We start from the raw sequence: 22,315 nt of genomic DNA on the forward strand, positions 1-22,315 counted from the left end.
TGATTTAAAGAATGACACTTTATGACAACCGTAATAAATATTCATGAAGACTTACTCATGTTCATGACAGGTGTTGTGTCATTTTTATGACAGTGTCATGTCAAGTCTTATTCACACCTCGTCAAATAAAGTGTTACAAGAGGAAGCATCTGTAGTGACGTCATCCACTCATCATCTTTCAGATTTAGGCCATAAATCTTACACTTAAACAGATTACAGCATCTACTCCAACATTTGTTTTATCTTCAGACAGCTACATGAATGCATGCTATACTTTTAACAATTTCAACTGTTGGAATTGTGTGTATTCTTTTACTTCAGTAGTTCACCATTATGAACTACTTTGTTTCATAAAATCTCGAGAAAAATGTCATATTATCAGTTTGCGGCCGTACACTGTGGACTTAATGTAACACTTTCACAAGTATGCATACTTCTGCAAACTATTGTAGCACTAGTTTACAAAGCCCATCTCAGGGAATGGCAGGCTAGGAGGGATGTAGGAATGTTTCACTGAAGAGCTGATTCAGTGAAATCAAATATTTGAGATATTTTTCAAAACAAATCTGACCTTTGACTTCACAGTCATGAAAGGAGCTGGCACCTTCCCGCTTCGTGCTCAGGCCTCCACCGCAGGGGAAACAAAGTGTCCTTCCCAGATCTGGCTGGTAGGTGCCCTGAGGACACGGCTGGCAGGGTTTGAAGCCATCGCTGGAGAAGTAACCAGTAGGACACTGGCCTGCATTTGATTTAAGGATCACAGAACATGGTTATTAGAACATTTCTATGAGCTGCACGAGATGAGATGGATGCTCAGTTTAATTCACCTGCACAAGAGGAGATGTTTCGTGCTCCAACAGCCCCATGTCCATCGCTGCCAGGGCAGAGGTCACAGGCCAGCTGGCCCTCTTTCTCCTGGAAAGTCCCGGGTGGACACTGGACACAGCGCTCCTGTCCCCCGTGGTAGTAGGATCCTGCCAAGCACATAACTGGGAAAAAAACCATCAAAAAGTAGCACAGGTGAGAGATGAGTCAGCATTAAAAAGAATGAACTGAGCTTACTAGTCCAGCCTTACCACATCTGCCATTGACCCGCTCCCAGCCTGGGGCACAGTGGTCCTGAATGGGTGCAACCTGAGGAAGCTTTTGGGCCACTTCATACTCCAAACCAGCAACCCGGATCAGAAATCGTTCTTGGTTGATGGACTTCTTCAGAGCCTTGATGTACGTTTTCACCTGCTTCTCCATGCGCTGCCGCAAACAGCTGAGGTTGCAGCTTCCTGATCAGTAAAAAACTTTGATTTAAAAACGTTTTGTGACTCAGAGTAATGATGAAACGTGTTGTCTGGACAACAGGATCAACATAGAGCGGCAGTGAGATGACTAACCTGTCGTGTCTCCAGGTTTGACTTCAGCTTCCAGCTCCAAAGTGATGCGTGTTACTCCTTTGTTAGAGGGATTGCGAGCATGTCGCCCTTTAGCTTTCTTGGAGGAGTCACATGTAAGGTTAACAAATGTTACCTGGCAGTTGCTGCAAGGCTGCCCCCCTCCTGCAGAGACAACGTTATTGAAAACCACGAGGAAGCACTGCACACCATTTAAGTTTAAGTTCAATCAGACAATTGTGACACTTTTTACAACTTTATCACAAAAGCACTAGAGGCAGTGCATCTTTTATCTGGAATATAATACATTTCATTTTTTTTCTAAACAATCTAGGTCTTCCATCTTTTATAAATGATATTCACTGTGAAAGAGAGATGATATTGGCTGCTGCAGTTTCTGTTCTGCCTTCGTCGGGTGACCTGCTTTGCAGATTCCTCTCAGTAACACTGAATCACTGGTCAACATATATTTTTTTTCTCAAAAATGCATCTTGCTGTAAGTTTTGCATTATTACCTCAACTTAACTGAGGCAACCCCATACTGGAGCAGCACTCTAAGGACTAGTCCATACAGACACAGATATCTTGAAAAACTAAAACCATTTTATGCACTTTGGTCTTTCATCTAGCTAAAATTTCTCACCAAGGAGGGGATTTGAGAAACCTCTGTTGTTGCGTTTGTATGTGTACAGGGGAAAATGGAGATTTAGTGTCCAGCGCATAACAATCTGCGCCAATTAATCCACATACTTGCTTCGACATGATTCCAAATCGACATTTAAAAGTCGTTCAACCTGTACATCTGGTGCGTGTGGATGAACACTTTTCTTAAACCAATTTTTGTGTGTACATTTTATTTTTTAAAATGAAATTGTTGAGACATTCATTTTCAAAAAGAACCGATTAGATGTGTACAAAGCATTAGGTTCTGCAGAAACTCCTTTTGGAACAAAAGACTACTATAATGGTGAACATAATCACAAGACAAACTAACACTATGTGATACTGATGCACGATATGTTATTTTACCACACTTTAATTTTAAACCATATATGATTTAAAATGCTACAGATATGAACTTTATTTTAGTATCCAATTGGGACTCTTGTGTCACTCGGCTTGGTAAAATTTTGATCTTGAGCCATCAGTGAAGAACAACAGACATTAATGGAGACTGACCTGGTCCCAGTGTCCGTCCCCTGTCCTCGGTTCTGCCTGTCAGCTTTGGATGCAGGTGACATTTGGCATTTTTAATCTTGAAAGAAGCCTTCTGTTTCACTGGAGACGCCAAAGTCTCTACAGACAAACACAGCCTGGTGGGTGGAAGGACACTGAAGCATCATGCTGCTACCAGCAATCAGACGGAAACCTGTGCTGCTATAGTTCATGATATTCGATTTTAAATAAAAACCAACAGATAACAAACCTACGCAGCCTTGAATGATGCTGGAATTGATCCTTGCAGGGGGCTTGCCCGTGAGAATCGGGATGCCGCAGCTGACTGAGTAGCTGTTATTTGTCCCTGAAAGAGAGTGTGCCAGAGCAAGAACTGTTGATCAAATGTCTCCAGTTTGCTGTTTTGTGTTTGTACCCTGACTCGGTGTGATATATATACCTGCCAGATAGTAGGCTTTGGAAGCACAGGTTAGCGAACAGCTCTCCTTTTTGCCCGTCCTGCTGCAGGTCAGGGTGGCCTTCGGTGCCACAAGTCCAGGAGGACATTTCACCAGCTCTACAAGAGAGAAAGCTAACAGGTAAATGTCCAAAACTTGCACAACAGCTGCTGCAGTTGCAGCTACAATTATCCGACACCCACAACATATCAGCTTATCAGCAAAATGCACAATTGTTGAGGCATTTGCAATAAACAAATTACACAAAAATCGTTTAATTAGCCAAAAGAACTCATAATACAAGGATTGCATTCAAATTCAAGACTAGATCATACATTTAGTGAATATTTGCAAATTCAGTGCCCAGAAGTGAGTACTTCATAAGAACAGGCACTCGTAAATCACTCCACACTCAGAGATGGAGATAGAGCAAATCACAGGCTTGATTAGTTACATCAGATGTCCTTGAGATAAAACACTTCAAACACCTGAACTACAGAAGGTAACATTTCATTGGATGTTAGAAAGATGCAAAGTCAAGAGAATTGTGCAAAAGAAAAAAAACCCAGAAAAGGGATTATTGTCTTTCACAAACACAAACAAGGAACAGATACAAAAAAATGGCAAAGGCCCTGGATTTTTCTACAGATTCAGCTGGAAGCATAGTTCACAAATTTCACTGTCATATGAGCAGTGGGTGCACCACCTGGTGGCAGAAAGAGGAAGCCATCAGTGCCACCAGATTCCAGAAGAAGCAGGTGGTCAAAAACCTTTCAATGAACTGCAGAAAGACTTGGCAGTAGCATGCACTGAAGGTTCAGCTTGCATTAGCCAAAAGGCTGCTGCTATGTGCAGCAATAAGTCAAACTCAATGGAAGGAAGTGAATGCTGAAAACACCCTGCCTACAGTGAAGCATGGTGGTGGTTCAGTGATGCTCTGAGGCTGCTTCATGTGACACTGGAAACCTGAAGTATGTGGAAGAAAAAGCAAATGTGTGGTTGCATGGCTGCATGGGACATCCTAGAAGATAGAGTGGCCATCATAGCTTCCTGACTTAAACTCTTTCAAAAATGTAAGATGTAGATGGTATTTGAAAAAGAACAGAGGAATATAATTCAATTTCAGATATTGAATCCTGAGTTATGGAATAATATATTTTAGGAACACTGCCTGAAGGTCATATCTGCCGATGAATCACATTTAAAGCAGGTGTCAATAGCAAAAGGTTTCTTTGCCAAGTCCTAAAAATGCTTGATATGAAGGAGTTGAGCAACTTAGAAATAACAGAAGATGTTAAAAGTGTCTCTCCTCATTCAGTTTGGAGAAACCACTCATAATATCAGTTGTGTCAAACTTTTTAAACTAGTAGCTTGGGTATTTTGTTGGGGTTGAACAATTTTAGGTAAAACAGCAAGCACACACACACACTCCTAAAGAAGCCACTAGGGGGCACTGTTGTCACATACCAATGCAATCCTTCTTGTTCCAGTGAAGCTTGTATCCAGACGGACAGGTACACTCATAGCTCCCCAGAGTGTTGATGCAGCCATATTTACAGCCTCCACGATTGATACTGCACTCATCAATATCTGCGAAAAGACGCAGTGACAGAAACGTTTTATGAACAAGCATGACAGGATAGGCACAACTGATTTTGTGTGAAAGAAAAAAGAATGATAAAAAGAAAAAAATAATGATAAAGTATTAGGAAATAATATCACGAGAGCACTAGATCTTGTAGAAGGCAAGGCTTTCTCCAGTTGTAAAGAGTTCTTCTATGATTGCTTCAGTTCTCCTTGTTGGTTTTGGATGCATGGCAGATTAATGTGTTTGCGTGTAAACAGAAGTGAATTCTTGTTTTGATGTCACCCACATTCAATTTCATGGTCAGAAGTTTTCGGGCTCTTTGGAGAGGAAGACGTGTGGTAAGCAGTAAATTATAATCACCTTTTCAAACACATGCTGAGCTAAAACCGCAAAAAGCACCCGGGATCCAGATGGAGTCTGGCTGCATTCGGGGCCAGACAGAGAATTGGCTCGCGGGGTTAAGCCGAGCTCTTTAAGCAGGCCGCGGACAAGTGGCGCACACATAAGGAGGAAACAGACGTAGATAATAGCCGTGATTGATGATCTGGCTTGCTGATATGAAAAGCTCTTTCTTGTCTCATTTAATTATTTACCGTGAAAAGATAAAAACAGCCTGCGTTGCTGCTTCACTCTCTGAAGAAGATGATGACTTCATCAACAGGCAGAGCTGGCTGCTTGAAAACGTTGTGAGGGATGTGCTGTTCATCCTTCGCATCAAAGCACTCAATTTAAAGGACAAAGACCTTTAATGGATATCTGATGGAATAGGAGCTCATCTGCCAGACTTCTTTTATCATCAAATGCTGCATTCTAACATTTCTCCAGATCTCTGTGCATGTTCATCAGTGCTGAGACAAGCCAAGGGAAGAAAAATCCCCGAATTAAAAAGAAAGATAAAATGACATTCAGACACCCAAGCGTCAGGCATAGGAGTTTCTGAATGAGTAGGTGAGTTCATCAGAATGTCATCGAATTTAAATTTCAATAGGTTTTTCTGTGTGTTTTCATTAAAAACCTCAAGAACTTAAAAAGTGTTTTTTAAAAACTAAACATCCTAATCAAAACTTAAGCAATTTTCTTATTAACAGTGCTTTGCAAATCACAAACTGTTACATTACAACCACGTGTGATTTCATCTCAGTATAAATACTGTAAAAGTTTGTTTGGGAAAAACGTTAATGAACAATTACCATAATAAAGAAACACACTCGACAGGTCAGGGATAACAATATGGAAAGGTTTTAAGCAGGATTACCAGTACTCAAATCTTTTGTTGGTCTCACCGAGCACTGTTTAATCCATCATTTAAAAACTGGTAAGCGTACAGAAAAACTGCAAACAAAACAAGTGACGGTTATCCACCTAAGCTGACAGGCAGGGGCAAAGAGAGCGTTAATCAGAGAAGAAGCCATAAGGTTAATCGTAACTCTGAAAGGAGCTGGAGATATCAGGTGGGAATCTGTCCACAGGACAGCTATTAGTTGTGCTCTTGGTAAGTCCCCTACAAAGGGCTGGGGAGCAGAAAGCCTCCATAAGAATCCCCATTAAAAGTTTGCCACAAGCCTTATAGGAGACATAACAAACATGTGCAAAAAGCTGTTCAAATCAGATAAGAGCTAAGCTGAGCATTTTGGACAACATTCAAAGCTGAATGTGTGGCAGGAAACTAATACTGCACATCAACTTTAACACACACTATCCACTGGAAGCTGCTGGTGGCAGCGGCATGCTGTGGGGATGCTTTTCTTCAGAAAGCAATGCTTGAACAAGGCAATACTGGCAGAAAATCTATTGGATTACAGATCATATACAGCAATGGGAGAATTTAGATCAAAGGATAATTATATTTTAAAAGCCAAAGTCAAAATTCAGACTTAAATTTAGTTAAGAATGTGAGGCAAAGCTTAAAAACGTGTTCTCCCTCTTCATCCAATCTGTATGAGCTTGAACTGTTGTGCAAAGGGAAACTTGTTGACAGAAGGACACTGACCTAATTGGCTCCGTTAAAGGCGACTATTGTCAAAGACAGATCGCCGCTCTCCTGTACAGCCGTATTCCAGCTCATAAATTACAAAGGAAATAACATAACCTTAGTTGTGCAGAAGAATGAGAGAAGTATAACTGGGAGCACCATAAATCTCAGGGGTTATCCAACAGTTGTGACAGCAGTGCTGAAAAGCGAGGGGAAATCATTCATCAACTGCTCACTCAACAATAGTATGGAGAGCCATTTACTTGAGACCATCTTTACTCCTCTCAGCAGCCCAGCGGGCCCTGATCGCCGTCCATCAGGTGAGAAAAAGCCTTGCAAATCCAATTCAGGGGCATTTATTCCCGGAGCTGACAGCTAATACAGCCGCCCGTCTGTGGAACGGATCTCTTGAACCTAATAAACCTGAAAACCTGGATACAGCATTGTGTGTGAATGCAGAGAAAACTTTTTCTCATCGCAAGGCAAACTCTTGAAAATCTAAACTTTAAACAATATGGCCTCTATGTTTTTGAAGTATTTCTGTCTTCTTTTTTTTTTACCTGAATCGACAATTTTTGGGGTGATCTAAATGACTTTAATAAATACAACAATATATTAGTAGAACTGTTCAGTGAAATAAAATAATTAGAAGAAATCAGTGCAAAGGAATGTATATTTAACATACTTGGTGAATACATATGCCTCTCCCTGAGTTGTAGAGGATATCAGTGGAGCTAAAGTTTTAACAATGTGATGTATTAGTGATGTCCGATTCGGCTCATTTCAATGAGACAATAAATTGTCCTGTGAAGGGTAATAGCCAGGTGAGATAAAAGTATTGTTTCAGTTCGGTTTGTAGCTCCCTGGCAGGCAGTTTTCAACTCACAGATGTAGAGCTAGATGCCATTTACTTTATGGATTTTCTGTCATCCGGGTTGCCTGCCAATACTTTGGAAGTTAAGTCATCAGACTTTGTATTATGTGACAAGTTCTGCAACATGCAAAAGGTTGCAAGGGATAAAACGTGTCAAAGTGTGTGAATGAGGTTCTGTGCTTTTGTCTTTAAATGTACCATAACCTGGGAAGCAGATTGTATTTCAGATGAGGTGGTGAGATCTTTGCATCAAATTGCTTGGAGCGTTGCCAGCCCTTTGTAAGATTGACAAGGATATAACTCGGACATGAGGGTAGCATGACCAGTTCTGCTTCAGAGTATTTGATAACCATGAGCTACATGTCATGACTAAACTGTCACTGGTGTAGAAATGGCTCCTCCAAGAACACTTAACTATCCGGATTTCTGATGCCACAACAAAAAGAATCCAAACAATCACTACAAATTTTCTGCATAAGAAAAACAGTTAGGGAACACTCGCCCACCATCCTGGGTAATCATTCTTAGTGGACACCAGATAATCTCTGCAGACTCTCCAAAGGATCATCTATTCTCTTAACTGAATGCTAATGTCAGACTGCAGACTCTGGTGTAAAGAAGGTTTTCCTATTTGCATATGCTGACATAAAGGCATAGGACAACACTGTCAGGACTGAAGATTGTTTTGAAGACTTTCATTTGGTTGTAAACCAGTGCATTAAAAAGTATTAGGAAGGAAAGTTAAGGAAAATGTGTTGATTTCATAAGATTGAGGTATTCATAAAACACAATTTTACTGCAAGCTGTAAATGCAACCCTGATGACAGTGATGGAAAATGAGAGATACCATCAAAAATAGTTAAAATGCATCGACAGTGGATGGCAAGTGTTTGAATCATCTGTCATACGAGTGTTTTCAAAAAGGTTGGGTAAAATTGGAGTGAAGTTATGTATAAAGCTTATAAAAATACTTAATACCTTATGTAAATCTTTTTTTTTCTCTGTTAGACATGAAAGAATTAGAAAAAGGTTGTTTGGGATGAAGACAAAGGATGACAGACAGGAGATTTGCCCCCCCAGACAGACATGTTGGCTCACCTCCACAGTGGGCCAGGCCGTACAGGACGTAGCCTTTATTACAGAGACACTGGAAGCTGCCAGCAGAGTTGACACAGAAGTGGTCGCAGGCACGGTCGAAAGAGCATTCATCAATATCTGCAAAGACAAAAACACAAAGCAATAAAAAATGATTTAAAGCAGGTGGATCTGGATCTTCTGCTGTCCCACCCTCATATCATATCTTCTGTTCATGAAGCAGAACCTAACAAACTTCTCCCTTCTCTACACTTTAGGCATGCTACTGATGAATCAGTGTCTCAATCCAGCATCAAATTAAAATTAAAAGTGCTTTAATGTTGGATCATTTTTACCATTGTAGACTACAATGCAGCTTTCAGTGGTTTCTGTTTTTCTGATTTCCCCTTTCCACAGCCAGAAAAGCATCTTCCTGTCTGTCAGTAGGCTCTCATAAGCCTGCATGCCATTAGGACTTCTGATGAAGTTCTTCTTTAATGTCAGTGTCAGTCTTTGCCAAGCTCAGGCAGCACATGCTGGGAGAAAATAGGGGTTTGCAACAACTTTCCGTGATGTCTAATTGGCTTGTTTATTAAAGTTTCCCTGGATTTTCCCAGGAATATTATGCTTTCATCTGCTATAAAGTGAACCTCCTCTAGGTTTTTAAATAGCCCCAGGGGTCATCAACAAGATGACAAAGTTATTACCCTGCAACTGCAGAAGTATTCATACCCGCTGAACTTTTCCCACATTTTGTCAGGTTACAACCACAAACTACAGTGAATCTAACTAGCAGTTTATACAACAGACCAACACAAACTCATAAATACGGGGTAATCACTAGAAAATTCAAAGCTGACAAAGACATACTCTAAACAGTAAGAGATTAGACAGTTTTTATCTCATTTAATGGGTTAGCAAGCAGTTTAGGTAAAAAAAAAAAATATTTAAAATTTAAATGATTTTAATGGACTTGTTGAACTCCAACACCACAGAGAGCCCTTACTGATTACTGATGACGTCTGGAGTCCTGATGGCTCTCCTTGTTGGCACACACTGTGTGCAGCGCTGCAAAAAAAGTGTTTGTTTTTGGCAAATTAAGGATAAACTTTACTCTAAATCCCAATGGAAAATAATCATCGTGACTGAGTTTATCCTTAAAAGGTTTCTTATTGCAACATTGACGCCACAAGTGAATCTGTAACTTATTATTACATAGTTTAGCATTAACCCAAAGTACAGAGCGCTGACGATTGCTACAACACTTATTTACAAGGCTGCAAAAAACAAGTTTCCATTCATTCCAGTTTTCGGCTAGGTCTCATTGTTTTTTAAAAGGGGTTGATTAAAAGAAATAAATACATTTTGCTTGAATTCCAAAGACATTTTCTTTGTCCAGACAACATGAGTTCTGATGACCTTCTTAAATTGCATCATAAGTGAATCAGGACTTTAAAAAAATGCTGATGGGAGCTTCACACGAATGCTCCATCCTGACTTACAAACCAACAAACACTAACCTAGAGTTTAGTGCTTTTACACTACACTCCAGGTTTAGTGTAAAAACTAAACCCTAGGTTTAATTTTTATACCTCCAGACTTCAAATGACAGCAAATGTCTGCATCAGTGCAACAGAACCCATCCAAATTACAGCAAAATCACTGCATTCAGGATTAACATGTTAAACATATGGCAGAATATTACACTGAGTGTAGGCGTATAGTTTGATCTTGCACTCATTATTTGCTTCTTTTTATCTTGGATAACTAAAAATGGCTTTTGTTAATGATAATGGATGGAGAAATGGTTCTAGTACCATAATTGCCTTTACTGGTACAAAGACAACTATATACCACACAGAGGAAAAAACTGTAATGTAAGGTTAATAAACACCAACCAACAAATAATTTCATTGTTGCCTCATTAGAAAACATTTACCTTTGAAGACAAGGCTTGTGTCTGAGAATGCTTCTTTGAAATAAAAAGGATTATATAATCAGAAAGTCTTTCGAATGCCTTCTTTGGAGGTTGTCCAGGGAAACCCTGAGGCAGACTAAGAACTCTGAATGGGCTATATTTTCCATCAAACCTAGGAACGACCAGGGATTCCTCAGAACAAACTGTAGTATCTCCAGGGAGAATGATGTCCTTGTTGCCGCCACAACCTGATTGTGAGATAAGCTGATGGATGGATGGATGGATGGATGGATGGATGGATGGATGGATCTCAGTCCTGATGCAAGATTGTCCTCAGACTTTTTGCTGTATTTAAATAAAGGCAAAAGCCAAAGGGTTGACCTTTTACATGTTTTTTATTTCTTTGTTTCTTCAAAGGCTAAGATAAAAGGTTTCAGTGGACAGTTTTCAATTTTCCAGAAAACCCTCAGGTTTTAGACTGTTTTTGAAAGAAAGAGAAAAAAAAGCCTGAAGTCTGAATGCGTTAATGGGCCTTACAGAACATGACAAGCGCTCCACTGCTCTCTGAAAACCACTGTTTCAAATGGCTTACAACATGTGGTGAAGGTTTGTGACTGCACAGAGCATGCTCAGCCGTGCTGCTGAGCTGCACGCTGTGACAAATGCCCCAACCGCCAACAGAAATGAGTCAAGCAGCCAAGCAAGAAGGGTAAAATGAAGGACAAGTTAAATGTCTGAATTCCCTGAAATATATGAAAAGTTGGTACGTCTTTAGAGACCACAGGAGGAAATAGGTATAGTGTAATTGGTTTGTCAGATTTGATTTAGATGCAGGTATTGCTGAATGGGTAGGATGCAAAGCGTGGTGTCAATTTGTCCCGAACAGTACATCTGAAGGCTTTTAGAGTCAGGTTTTACTTTGCCCTTCATAACAAACATAACTTTTCTGTCTTTTTTTGCAATGGGGGATGTGACCAGAGGACAGCAGCAGTTTCATGCTTGCCCAATTATCCACCCGCCCTACTCTTAACTTAGTCTGACAAGTTTAACTTAGTCTGACAAGCATGATTTTCTCCAAATCACTGTAGTGTCACCTGTATAAATTAAACATGACTTAAAATAAATTTCATAATTTAACACATTGAAATTAGGGCTCTGTCTCTTTAAGTTTTTGTTCTTTCAGCACCTCATCACATCATCATTCCTCTATTAAGTGGCTACAAATGTTTGTTGAAGAACTGGACAAAGAGAAATAGTTCATGTAATGAGATGCACAGTTCCACCAGGTGTTTACTAATTGCTGCTGGCTAGTCTGAAGGAGCTGAGTGGGTGAGTCGTGGGGAAGGGGAGCACTGAACTGCCATGCAGAAGCTCGATTTGGAAACTGCTGCTCAGAAGACGACCTGTGTGTGGAATGTGGAGCTTCGTCCCCTCGAGCGTTTTACAAATCCAAATGGTTGCCACAGGGAATTCCAAGATTTCTCCAACATGCATGAAAGAATCAAAGCAACACTCCAGGTATGTTTTTGATGAGAAAACAACATTAAACATGAAGTAAAGCTTAAAAAAGTTTATCTTACATAAAACATGGTGACAGATGACAACAAGTAACTTACAGAACTTTGTGTAGATGCGATGCTTTTCAAGCTTACCCCACACTGAGAAACTACTGTTTACATTCTAATGAGCCTGTTTTTTCAATATGCCAGTTATTTAATAATATCCTGACACCACAGATTCCTGTGGTAGCTGCATTAATCAGGGCAGAACCAATATGAATAAAATGTAATCTTCACCGGGAAAGACTGCACCCTTTTTTCTTTCCATCAATCCAAGAAGAGAGAAAACATGATTGGAATGAGAAGAAAGGTTAAGAGGCTGACAGGTGACTCAGCACTGTGGAGTGTGTGTGTGAAGCTGGCAGCACCTCACTCAACACAAGGTGAGCTTTATCACAACCCCTGTCTCCAGACAAAACACACAGGAGCAAACAAGGACAACAGTGTTCCAACACTGACCCCGTGCACAACAGCGCACCGATGACTCCTTTATGGCACCGTGCCACTAAAAACAAGCTGTGATTTACATTCCTACCAAGAAAGGGCCACATTTTCTCACTTATCTGTGTTATTGTGGCTAAATAAACTTTACATTGCTTGGCACCAAATAATGACAGAAAGGCATTTGCCCCAAATGTGAGTTTCTTTCTTTTTTTTTCTTTTTTTTACTGACCACATGAGATGTTAAACTGGTGTATAGAGAGTGGTGTGATTAAGAGCACCAGCTGTAAACCCACTGCCTGACACTGATGCAAACCAGGCTGAGTATTGATTGACCACATCAATGAGAGGGAAAGGGGGAAAAAAAGTCATCCGTTTTTCCACATGGAGAGAAGCCAAGATCTGCCCCACGTTTCAAGTCTGCCTGTTTCTTTTCAACACAAGGTTTTCTAGTGACTGAATCCATCCAAGACTTAGTGGAGCTTTTCGAACTGGACCCAAGCCATGGCAAAACTTTACCCAGCCATGACAAACCATTTTTCCTCCAGCTAGATGACCAGTTTTCTGCTGAGCAATGACTACAATCAAAAGTCAAAAAACAAGTCAGAAAGGCTCACTTTGGTATCTCTGCAGGCAAAAGAATATGCTAAAATTCATTTTATAGCATCAAGGGAGAAGCTATCCATTTTTATTGCTATTAATAAAACCTTCTTTTAGGGAAATAACTTGTTTATGTGAATTCCATGCACATTGATGAAATTCCATGCACACAGTAGAATAAATAGTCTTTTCTCCCACAGAGGCAAAATTCAGGTGTAACAGCATGCTCAGGTTCTGATTAACAATTACAACAGTATTAGTAATCATAACAATATATTGTAAAAGATGATAATTTAAAAATTCAATGCAGTGATTAGAATAGAAAGATCATACCTGTGATTCTCTGGTAATATTGAGCAAAGTAGTTGTTCTCTGTGAACTCTGATCTTAACTTCTATTCAACATGCAACTTATAAAAGGCTTTATTACGAGGATAATAACTTTGTCTCACTTCATAACATCTAAAAAAGAGTTTTATTATTCAACAAAACACCAAACTACAACAGCTGATACCAGAGAACAATCAATGAACTCCTTAACAAAGGAGTGAAAGCAAGTTTCCATTCTGTAGTGAGGTCGCCAATTCATTGTTAGTTTGATATTTATTAATTGATGTAGCTTTCAAATACTGAGTCTTCTTGACACATTGTAAAGTCATTTTTGAGCACATTGCTTATGCAACCAAGTGATGGGCTGCACCCTGAAAGAAATGGGTTGCTTTGGAAGCACTAGCCTGCTTCCCCTTTAATCTCAAAAAGAAAAAAGTCAGGAAATGTCAAAATGTCTACTTTATTAAATTCTGGAGAGCTGCAATGTGAAAACAATTTCCTCTTTTTATTTTCTACTGAATATTACCAGTAACTACTGTACATAGCAGCTTAAATGTAAAACCAAAAGCTGTCTGGACGTCTATATAAAAAATTTCTTCCATATCTGAGGCAATAGAGAATGTCTCAAAAGAAATACTATGAGACACTTGAAACTTGTTTCTTTGTTAAATAAGAAAACAAAAAGAGGTGTTATCCTCCTTGTACCATCTCTTTATAAGTGCTTACAAAGACAACAGACCATAATCAGATGACGTCATGAGAAAATTCCTAATTTATGGCCTTTTTACATGTAGAATTGGGTCAATTTCAAATAGGCAATTAACAACTGCTTAAGGATGACTAATGAAGAGTCATTATGTCTCTGATGTGCAAATTAATAGCTGCTAATTATGTTTAATTTGTGTTCCCTAAAATGAAGTGTTATCCTACGGATTTACAAAAAAATAATAAAAATATTCTAATCAAAAGCTCTACATACAGTCATCAAGCTAAAATGCTAAATTAATTTGGACCTTTTAAAGACAGATGTAATGATGCAAACCTTATTTGAAGTAAAACTTAAATGCTTAGAAATAGCTCAGGGTTTTTATTTATAATGAATCTTCTCTAATCTAAATATGACAAGAAATAAAACAATGAATATAAAATAAATCTATAGGGGGAGGCTATAGAAATAAACCTGATTTAAAGTCAGGTTTTTCTGACTTAAAACATAAGACTATGATAAATCCTTAAAAAATATTTTTATCCACAATAATTCACCTAGAAAATAATTTTTTTGGGAGTGAAATAAAAAGGTGCAATGACAGCTCCGCATATTGTGCACACCTTTAAACTAATACTTTATCATTCCACCTTTGATTCAGTTTCAGCCTTGCAAAATTTCTCAAAATCTAACAGTCTACAGGGAGCCTTCTACTTCAGATTACTATAGATTATCTGACAGATTTGGTCTGAGCTTTGGTTTATGCCATTCCAAAACTTCAGTTTTATATTCCAGTCAAATCTTCAACTTTCATAAATAAAAACACAAAACAAAACAGAAATTGTTGTATAAGTTTGAATTGTGTTTTTATTTTCCTAATCCACACCTGGTATATATAAATACACCCCTGTTTGTTTTTGAGTAATCATCCTTTTGTTCCTGAGTTCCATGCCTTTTCTGATTATTAACCAGCTTTTTATCCACAGTGAAGCACATTTTGGAGTTAGAAAACAAAACGAGAAATAAAAAAAATAGAAAAAAACACGCTACAAACCTTGACATGTCCTCTCGTTGGTTAGCAACTTGTAGCCTTTCTTGCAGCTGCACTCGAAGCTGCCCACGGTGTTTCGGCACACGTGATCACACCCCCCATTGTTCAGACGGCACTCGTCAATGTCTGCAAATAAAAAAAACACAAATGAGTAGTGGGTAATTCAAATCACTCATCACAACTGAAAGGATGAGATAAACCTGCAGAGGAAGCGGTAAATTAAACACTGCACTACTGTTCTGATTTAGCAGAAAGTAATCTTTTTGTTTTGCAATGTTCATTAGTAGGCTGTGTTGTGTGGCTTTTAAACAGACAGCAGCTCCATGGTATTGTCAAGGGTGGGGGAGATACGGTACAACAGAGATAATTGATGTGTCATCTGTTCATCCTGGCTTTTCACTGTTATCTACTTTGGAAAGTTTTAAAGAGATGAATTCTAAATCTTTGTCACAAATATAGTGTCTTTTTCTCAATGGATCCTTCATCATCTGGTTAGAATAACTTCATAAGAAGTGGCATTAATGAATCAATCTCCTGCTTGCTCCGTTCATCTCTATCCCCTTTTCAAGTGCCTCGCCTTAAGCAAGCGCCTGTCTTCTTGTGCCAATGCCACCTGGGTTTGTTTTCCTCTTGTTTCCCCCCAAACCAAACTAATACGAGTCACTGTGATTTTATCAGTGTTCATCTAACCTTACAAGTCAAACAAAGCAGGCAGACATCTAAGTTTGCTCTTCTGGGAACAATCATGTCTTTGTTTTACGAGTTTCCTTAGATTTTTCTGAAGAAAATTTGCCGACGGCTTATTAGACATAGGATCATATTTGTAGTTAATAAGCTTGAATAAACTAAATAAGAGAACATAAATAATCTGAATCATCATCTTTAAAAAAAACAACCCATTACCAATAGTTTGACAACTGAAGAAATGTCAGAGTTTCAGAAGCAAGAAGATTCTATTTTTTTCTCCAATACAGCTAGTTTCATATAAGCAAAGATAATACTTATAATCACAAAATGGTTTATTATGTAGACCTAATTTTTATTGGATGTTTCTGTTTAAAGAAAGTTTTAAGTTTTAGCATTAACTTGGTGGAGATTTTTAACAAGGAAAAAAAGAGAACGATGAATTCAGAGTCCCTGTAACCTTTTTTTTTTTGTACCAGAACCGTCGTGATAGAGCAGGACAAGAGAACCTGCGGGTCAAGCAGCTGTATTTCCCTGAACCAGATTGTGTTTCTGCACCAGTGTTCAGTCACCTATGTCCCTCTTCCGAATGGAGGAATAATCCACTTTTGCTCTGTTGTATATGTGGGTGGTTTCTCCCTCCAGGACTGAACCAGGCATGGAAAAAAAAAGTCCCCGGAGGTAGCTTAGCACATTTGTGGTGGAGAGAAAAAAACTAAACTTTTTGCAATAAAATTTACATTTAAAATTGAGAATAAAAGAAGTATGCTCTACACAAAAAGATTTTTGAAATGAACTCTCGAGAGGTTGATTGAGACTCAAGTGTGACTCAGTCTGGCCTTATCACAGAATGTTTGCTGCTATCGTTTTGCTTTTCTTAGCAATGTAGTCATAGAGTTTGAGTTGAATACGATCGAAGATATCATGCAGAGTAGACCTATGCAAAGCGTCTGAAAGGTTAAGGTGAGTATGGATGCTGGTGTCTCAAAAAAATATATAAAAAATCTTCTCAGTAGCAGAAAGTAATGCAAGATTTCAGTAAAAATATTTACAACCATAACTGCAAGCAGAAAACATCTTGATGAGTTTTTATTAATATAAAACTCCAGAAGGAGAGATGAGGACTATTTTGCGTGGCAACAGGACATACAGGAAATTAATTTCATGACAGCAGGACAGGTGCAGTGTGAACGCCGCCCTGATGTGCGGTTGATGAGCGATTTACCTTTGCAGGTCTTGCGGTCTGGCTGGAGAGTGAAGCCGACAGGGCAGCTGCAGCGAACTCCTGTCACCGAGTCGTGACATGTGCTGTCGCAGCCGCCGTTGTTCACGGCACAGGTCTCTGCAAGGAACCAAGCAGGCAGATGAAAATACAAAGTAATTTGTTGTCCTGGCCTACTTATTCAAACAGCATGCTTGTGTACTGGTATTACAGCGAAAATTAGGAGCCACGCTATCATCAACAGTGTTAATATTGTCAACAGGAGGGGGTGATAAGAACAGCAAACTAATTAAATGTTTTGAAGCAGAGAGAGAGAAAAGAAAAAGAAATACTCGGAGCAGACTCCAATACAGCAGATGAAGCAGAATATTAGAAAAGAAATTTAAGGAGGTGTGAGGAAAAAGTAGTGACTGGGAAATATACTGTAGCTAGCAAACAGCTAAACAGAGTTAGCTGTTTATGAGAGGACTAAATATGTTTATTTGTATGTACATGTGTCTATTTTGTCTGAATAAATGATAAGGATATGAGGACCAACTACTCATTGCCCAACCAATTTTTAAAGTGAACATAAACGGCGAATCCACTCTGGTACAAGCTTAAATCAATAGTAGTAGTAATAGCTAGAAATTAAGCACTGGTAAAATACAGACCATGTGATTGGATTTGTGCCCTGATCATAAGTTCAGCATCCACGACCAAGCAAGAAAAAGTTTTATAGGTTGCACAACATAGAACGTCATAGAGTAAGTAGACCATGCAGCCCCCGAAAAACAAGGTGATCATAAAAAGAGGTTTGCTTCTGGTTTTATTTGGAGCAGACCTCTAGTAAGTTGGAGAAATTAAGCCCTCTACAAATCCTCTACAAAGCTACAAAAGCTAGAACATATTACTCATCATTAGAAGAGCACCAGATGAATCATAGGGTTGGTTTTATTGCAGCAGATAGACTAATGCACAATTAAATCAATTAAATATTCACACAAACATGGTAACTAGGTCTCCAGTAAGTCAGGCAGCATGATATATTCTGATCTAGACTGTTTTGACTATTTTCCCTATAACTCTGATTTCTGACCTGTTTTGAATCCACTGACCTATTGCTTTTCTTCCCCAAAGACCATTACTACTTGTTAAATGCTTCAGCGTTCAGCCATTTATCACTGAAATGTAGCTATCAACAGAGATACTCTAGTAATAATCTCTGCGAATTTTTTGTTTTTTAGATAAAAAGTCCTTGTATTCCAGTGCTCCTGTGTTCTTTGCTTCCCTTTTCTCTTATTCCTGAGCTGTTCACAGACAATTGGCCTGGTTCTGACGGAAGTCTTAAAAAAAGCTTTTTTCTTTTCTCTGCCACCATGTGTTAGGGATCGCTGCAAAGTCAATGACTTGATGCAATCAAGTTTACTTCTTATCAATTGGTAATACATAGCCCAATATATTAGAATTAGTTGCAATATAATTAAAAATGAATGGGACTGTAGATAACTAGATCCAGAATCTGATTATATAATTGGATTGTATTAGAATGAAGTAAATTGATATGAACTGAATTTGGACCAAGCTGGATTCCGTACAACTGGTGTGAACTGGACCTGTTTGTAGCGTAAACTGTCTCCAGGTTGCATCTTTAAACTGAATTATTTGTGTTTGACAATTTGAAGATATTTCGGACTTGATACAGAAATGGAGAAAAGTATTACATGGACTAAACTATTTCTGATTCTATCAAAATGTAATACTCTGATTCTCTTTTCTGTCATTACAAATGGTGTAAAAAACTACATCACGCATGACAATATGCTTACATTAATTAACGTCGAGGCTTTTTATGATACTTCTGCTTTGCTGTGAGAAAGGGATGTCCACTTGGAATGCTTCTTTTTGGGTTGGTTGTTAGTGTTGTTGCCATGCCAACCTGTGTTGATGAATCTGGGAGGAGTAGCTTCTGAAGGAGCTGCTCTATGTGGATCAGGATGGGTGTGTTTGTTTGGTTGATGAGTTCAAAAATCAACAGTTTTGCCCCGGAATGAGTTGCTCCACCCTGAAGTGATGTCTTTTTTGATAGAGGTTTTCATTTATCCGTCTGCCACGGAGACGCATTTCTCATTTAAACTTCGCAAGTGTTTTCATCAAGATAAACAATCAAGACACAGATTTGCTCTGACTGGTCTATGCAGGGGGAAGAAATCTCATGATGGTGTTTGAAATCCCAGTCTTTCGACAGACGTTAGAGCACAGTGCTGTGGATTCAATAATTGCAGAGACTAGACAATAAGACAGGGTTGGGACACGCTTTCAAAATGCTCAGTCAGACAGCTGTCTCATCAAATTGTAATGACCATGTGTTATAAGAGTGAAGAAACATTTCTAACATTATGATTCTGTAAAGGCAGGAGACAGACAAACGGTCTGGCATTTCTTTGTGTATTCTGGAAGCACACCAGCCACATCGGCGCATCTACAGGGCTGGGACGCGCAATTACAGTAAGAGACTTTTGCAAATATTATCCAATAAAGTGTTTGGTCTGAAGCTGATCCGCAGTAATATATGAGACGCTGCTAAGTGAGTGATCATAATCTCATAGAAACCACATGATTTCTAGCTACAGTAACTCTTGACTTGCATCAGAGATGATGACAAGCGTCTTGTCATCCTCAAAAAATCCTCAAAAAGGCTAAAATCAGAGTCTTGCTTGGGATGGATGGCCTGGGTGCAGAAGATGTTGTTTTCAGAAAACCCTGGAGGTTTTTTCCCCCATAAATCAAGCCTGCAACTACAATAAGTTTAGTAAGTTTGGACTTCTAAGATAACAGTCTAATGTATTCATCCCACTTGAAGCTTTTCACATTTTGTCATATTACTACTATAAGACATACATCTTATAAATGAGGATTTTACAATAGATAGAACACACCATTACACTAGTCAATAATTTCCTATGATTGCTGACCAATTTTTTCCTCTTGTGATTTATTCAAGTCTACCAGATTGGAAGGTCTTCTTTTCGCCACAATAATCTCCAGCTTCATCCACAGATTGTATCGCAGATTGGGAACTCCTGGAAAAAAATGGGAACAGCCTGGGAATAGCATCCCAACTGTGACATTTTAAAGTTAATTAATACGCTCTACATTGGCCTGTCTGTTGGCGTGAATGGCTTCGTCAAAGTGGGTTTGTAATTGTGCCACACTTTTTCCATTTTCAGAGGACTGAACGAACAGTTCTGTGTTGGATGCTCAGAGGGGGCCTGTCTGCTGTTTTCCTCGGAACTGCAATTTGTTACATAATATTTTCTAAACCCTCCAAGACCTTTGGCGAACAGCTGGATTTCTACTGAGATTAAACTAGACGTAGGTGCACTCTTTTTACTAATTAGGTGACTTGTGAAGGTTACATTAAATTTTACTGAGTGACAGAGTAAAAAAAAAAAACTAACTACAAATGTGTGAAAAAAAATAAAAAATAAAAAAACCTTTGCTTCCACTTTACAGTTCTGTCTACTATTGCATAAAATCCCAATAAAATACATTCAGCATTCGACTTTCTGGCTGTAATAAAGAAAAATGTGAAAAAGTTAAAGGTGTATGAATACTTTTTTGTGGTTATGTAACTACTTCCTTGATTTGAACCCCCTTGAAAACACAGACAGACAAACCAGACAAACAAAACATGGAAGAATGGGCTACAGATAGATCTGGGGCTTTCGGTACACAGACGATCAGAAGTCGAGCCTGTTTGAGTTGCACGCAAAACATGTCTCCCTATGTTTCGTTTCTGAGAAAAGGCACAGAAACTAGGACACCAAATACTGAAATAGGTCAGACGGTTGTACTGTAGGATGTGTGGAAGTAAGCGTTCATGTACATACAGTTGCAACAAATGGTACCTTAATCCCCTCATGTACTCTCTGTTCTTCCTCTGAACGGGGTTCTCCTCTGAGAGCAAACCTACTCTCCAAGTTTCTTACATACTATCATTAAATCGTAAATCTCTTTGATATATCAGGGTTTGATACATCTTCACAGATTTATGACTTAATGTTTCTGCTGTCTTTGCTATTTCAATGAAAATGCATCCCATCCTGAAAAGTGGGTTGAACTACTCAGCTGATATAATCATGCTTCAGTGCTCTCAGTGAAGGAAATCACTTTTGGCCACACAGCGAAAGATGAAACTCCTCAAATGGATTATGTTCCGGAGTTTTGGACATGATATTACATGCGTATAAAAAGAGGAGGCTCACTCAGTACTGTGATTTATCTTTTGCAAAAAGTAAATCTAAACCATGGACACATTATTGGCTTTCTCACTGCAGCTAATAGGCCATGATGATGGAGTTTAGGAACACCACGGCGGAGTGTTTGAAATGCTGCAAGCCTAATTTCACTCACATCAGTCATATCAAAACACAAATAAAGCAGAAGTCTTTGGTCTGACTCGTAAAAACAGCACAGTTAATCTGATTGTTTTGGACTTCTGGTAATCTAATTCGCTTTATATGCTAATGCACTCACAAACAACACATCCGTTAGTGCAGTGGTGAGCTATGACTTTTGATTTAAGAAACTGAAGGTAAAAGTTCAATGTGCAGTCAGGTTCCACCATAGCAGTATTTATTAAACAAAAACCAAGTGGGAAAATAAAAAAGCTGATGAAAAAACAAGTAAACTCCAAATACCTCCCGATCATTACAAAACACTAAAAACCTTAAAATTAAAGTGTTAGTATTTTTGCTTTTAACCCAAAGCCTGATAAATACATAATCCATTTTAGTCGTAAATGTACAAAACTGTCCATTTTGGTACATGGTCAGTTTTGAATGTTTGTACAAATGTGACATATGAAGCCACATTCCTTTTTCTTAACAGTAAAAATAGAAAACAAAACAGAAAGCAAGTAAGAACAGAAAATTAAAACGGACCAAATGAATGAAACGCCAGCTTATAATCACAGAGTCCAGAAGGATTTGTGGCATTATTAAAATCCACAGTGCTATGAAAAAGGATTTGCTCCTTAATTGCCAATCCAAAACTTTCCACTTGCTAGTGCGCTTTGAAGCTTTGTCCTGTTGCATAACACAGGTTTCTTGACCTTTATGTCACAAATTGCTGCCCAGACATTATCTTTCAGAATTTTCGGGAAGAGAGAAGTAATCGCTGTTCCATCAGTTATGGCAGTCATCCAAACCCTGATGCAGCAAAGCAGTCCTGGACCATCACATCATCAACACCATGTTTGTGCTTCCACTGAAATGATGAAGACGACCTTGTCACTGTATGCAACGAGACGCACACT

At 38.8% G+C, this 22,315-nt stretch overlaps 1 protein-coding gene across 2 annotated transcripts in view; it reads right to left on the reverse strand.

Annotated features, from left to right (window-relative positions):
- Window positions 1-22,315, reverse strand: part of scube3 (signal peptide, CUB domain, EGF-like 3) — a 114,008-nt gene that overhangs the window by 6,800 nt on the left and 84,893 nt on the right. For both annotated transcript variants that reach the window (XM_032575639.1, XM_032575563.1), the window contains 11 exons: window positions 17,020-17,136; window positions 15,114-15,236; window positions 8,531-8,647; window positions 4,466-4,588; window positions 3,001-3,117; window positions 2,812-2,907; window positions 2,565-2,681; window positions 1,389-1,550; window positions 1,077-1,280; window positions 828-989; window positions 572-739 (listed from right to left, as the gene is read on the reverse strand). In XM_032575639.1, the coding sequence (XP_032431530.1) occupies window positions 572-739; window positions 828-989; window positions 1,077-1,280; window positions 1,389-1,550; window positions 2,565-2,681; window positions 2,812-2,907; window positions 3,001-3,117; window positions 4,466-4,588; window positions 8,531-8,647; window positions 15,114-15,236; window positions 17,020-17,136 (1,506 nt within the window). The remainder of the gene's footprint in view (window positions 1-571; window positions 740-827; window positions 990-1,076; window positions 1,281-1,388; window positions 1,551-2,564; window positions 2,682-2,811; window positions 2,908-3,000; window positions 3,118-4,465; window positions 4,589-8,530; window positions 8,648-15,113; window positions 15,237-17,019; window positions 17,137-22,315) is intronic.

Source organism: Xiphophorus hellerii, chromosome 1 (genome assembly GCF_003331165.1).
Source record: "Xiphophorus hellerii strain 12219 chromosome 1, Xiphophorus_hellerii-4.1, whole genome shotgun sequence".
NCBI lineage: Eukaryota > Metazoa > Chordata > Actinopteri > Cyprinodontiformes > Poeciliidae > Xiphophorus > Xiphophorus hellerii.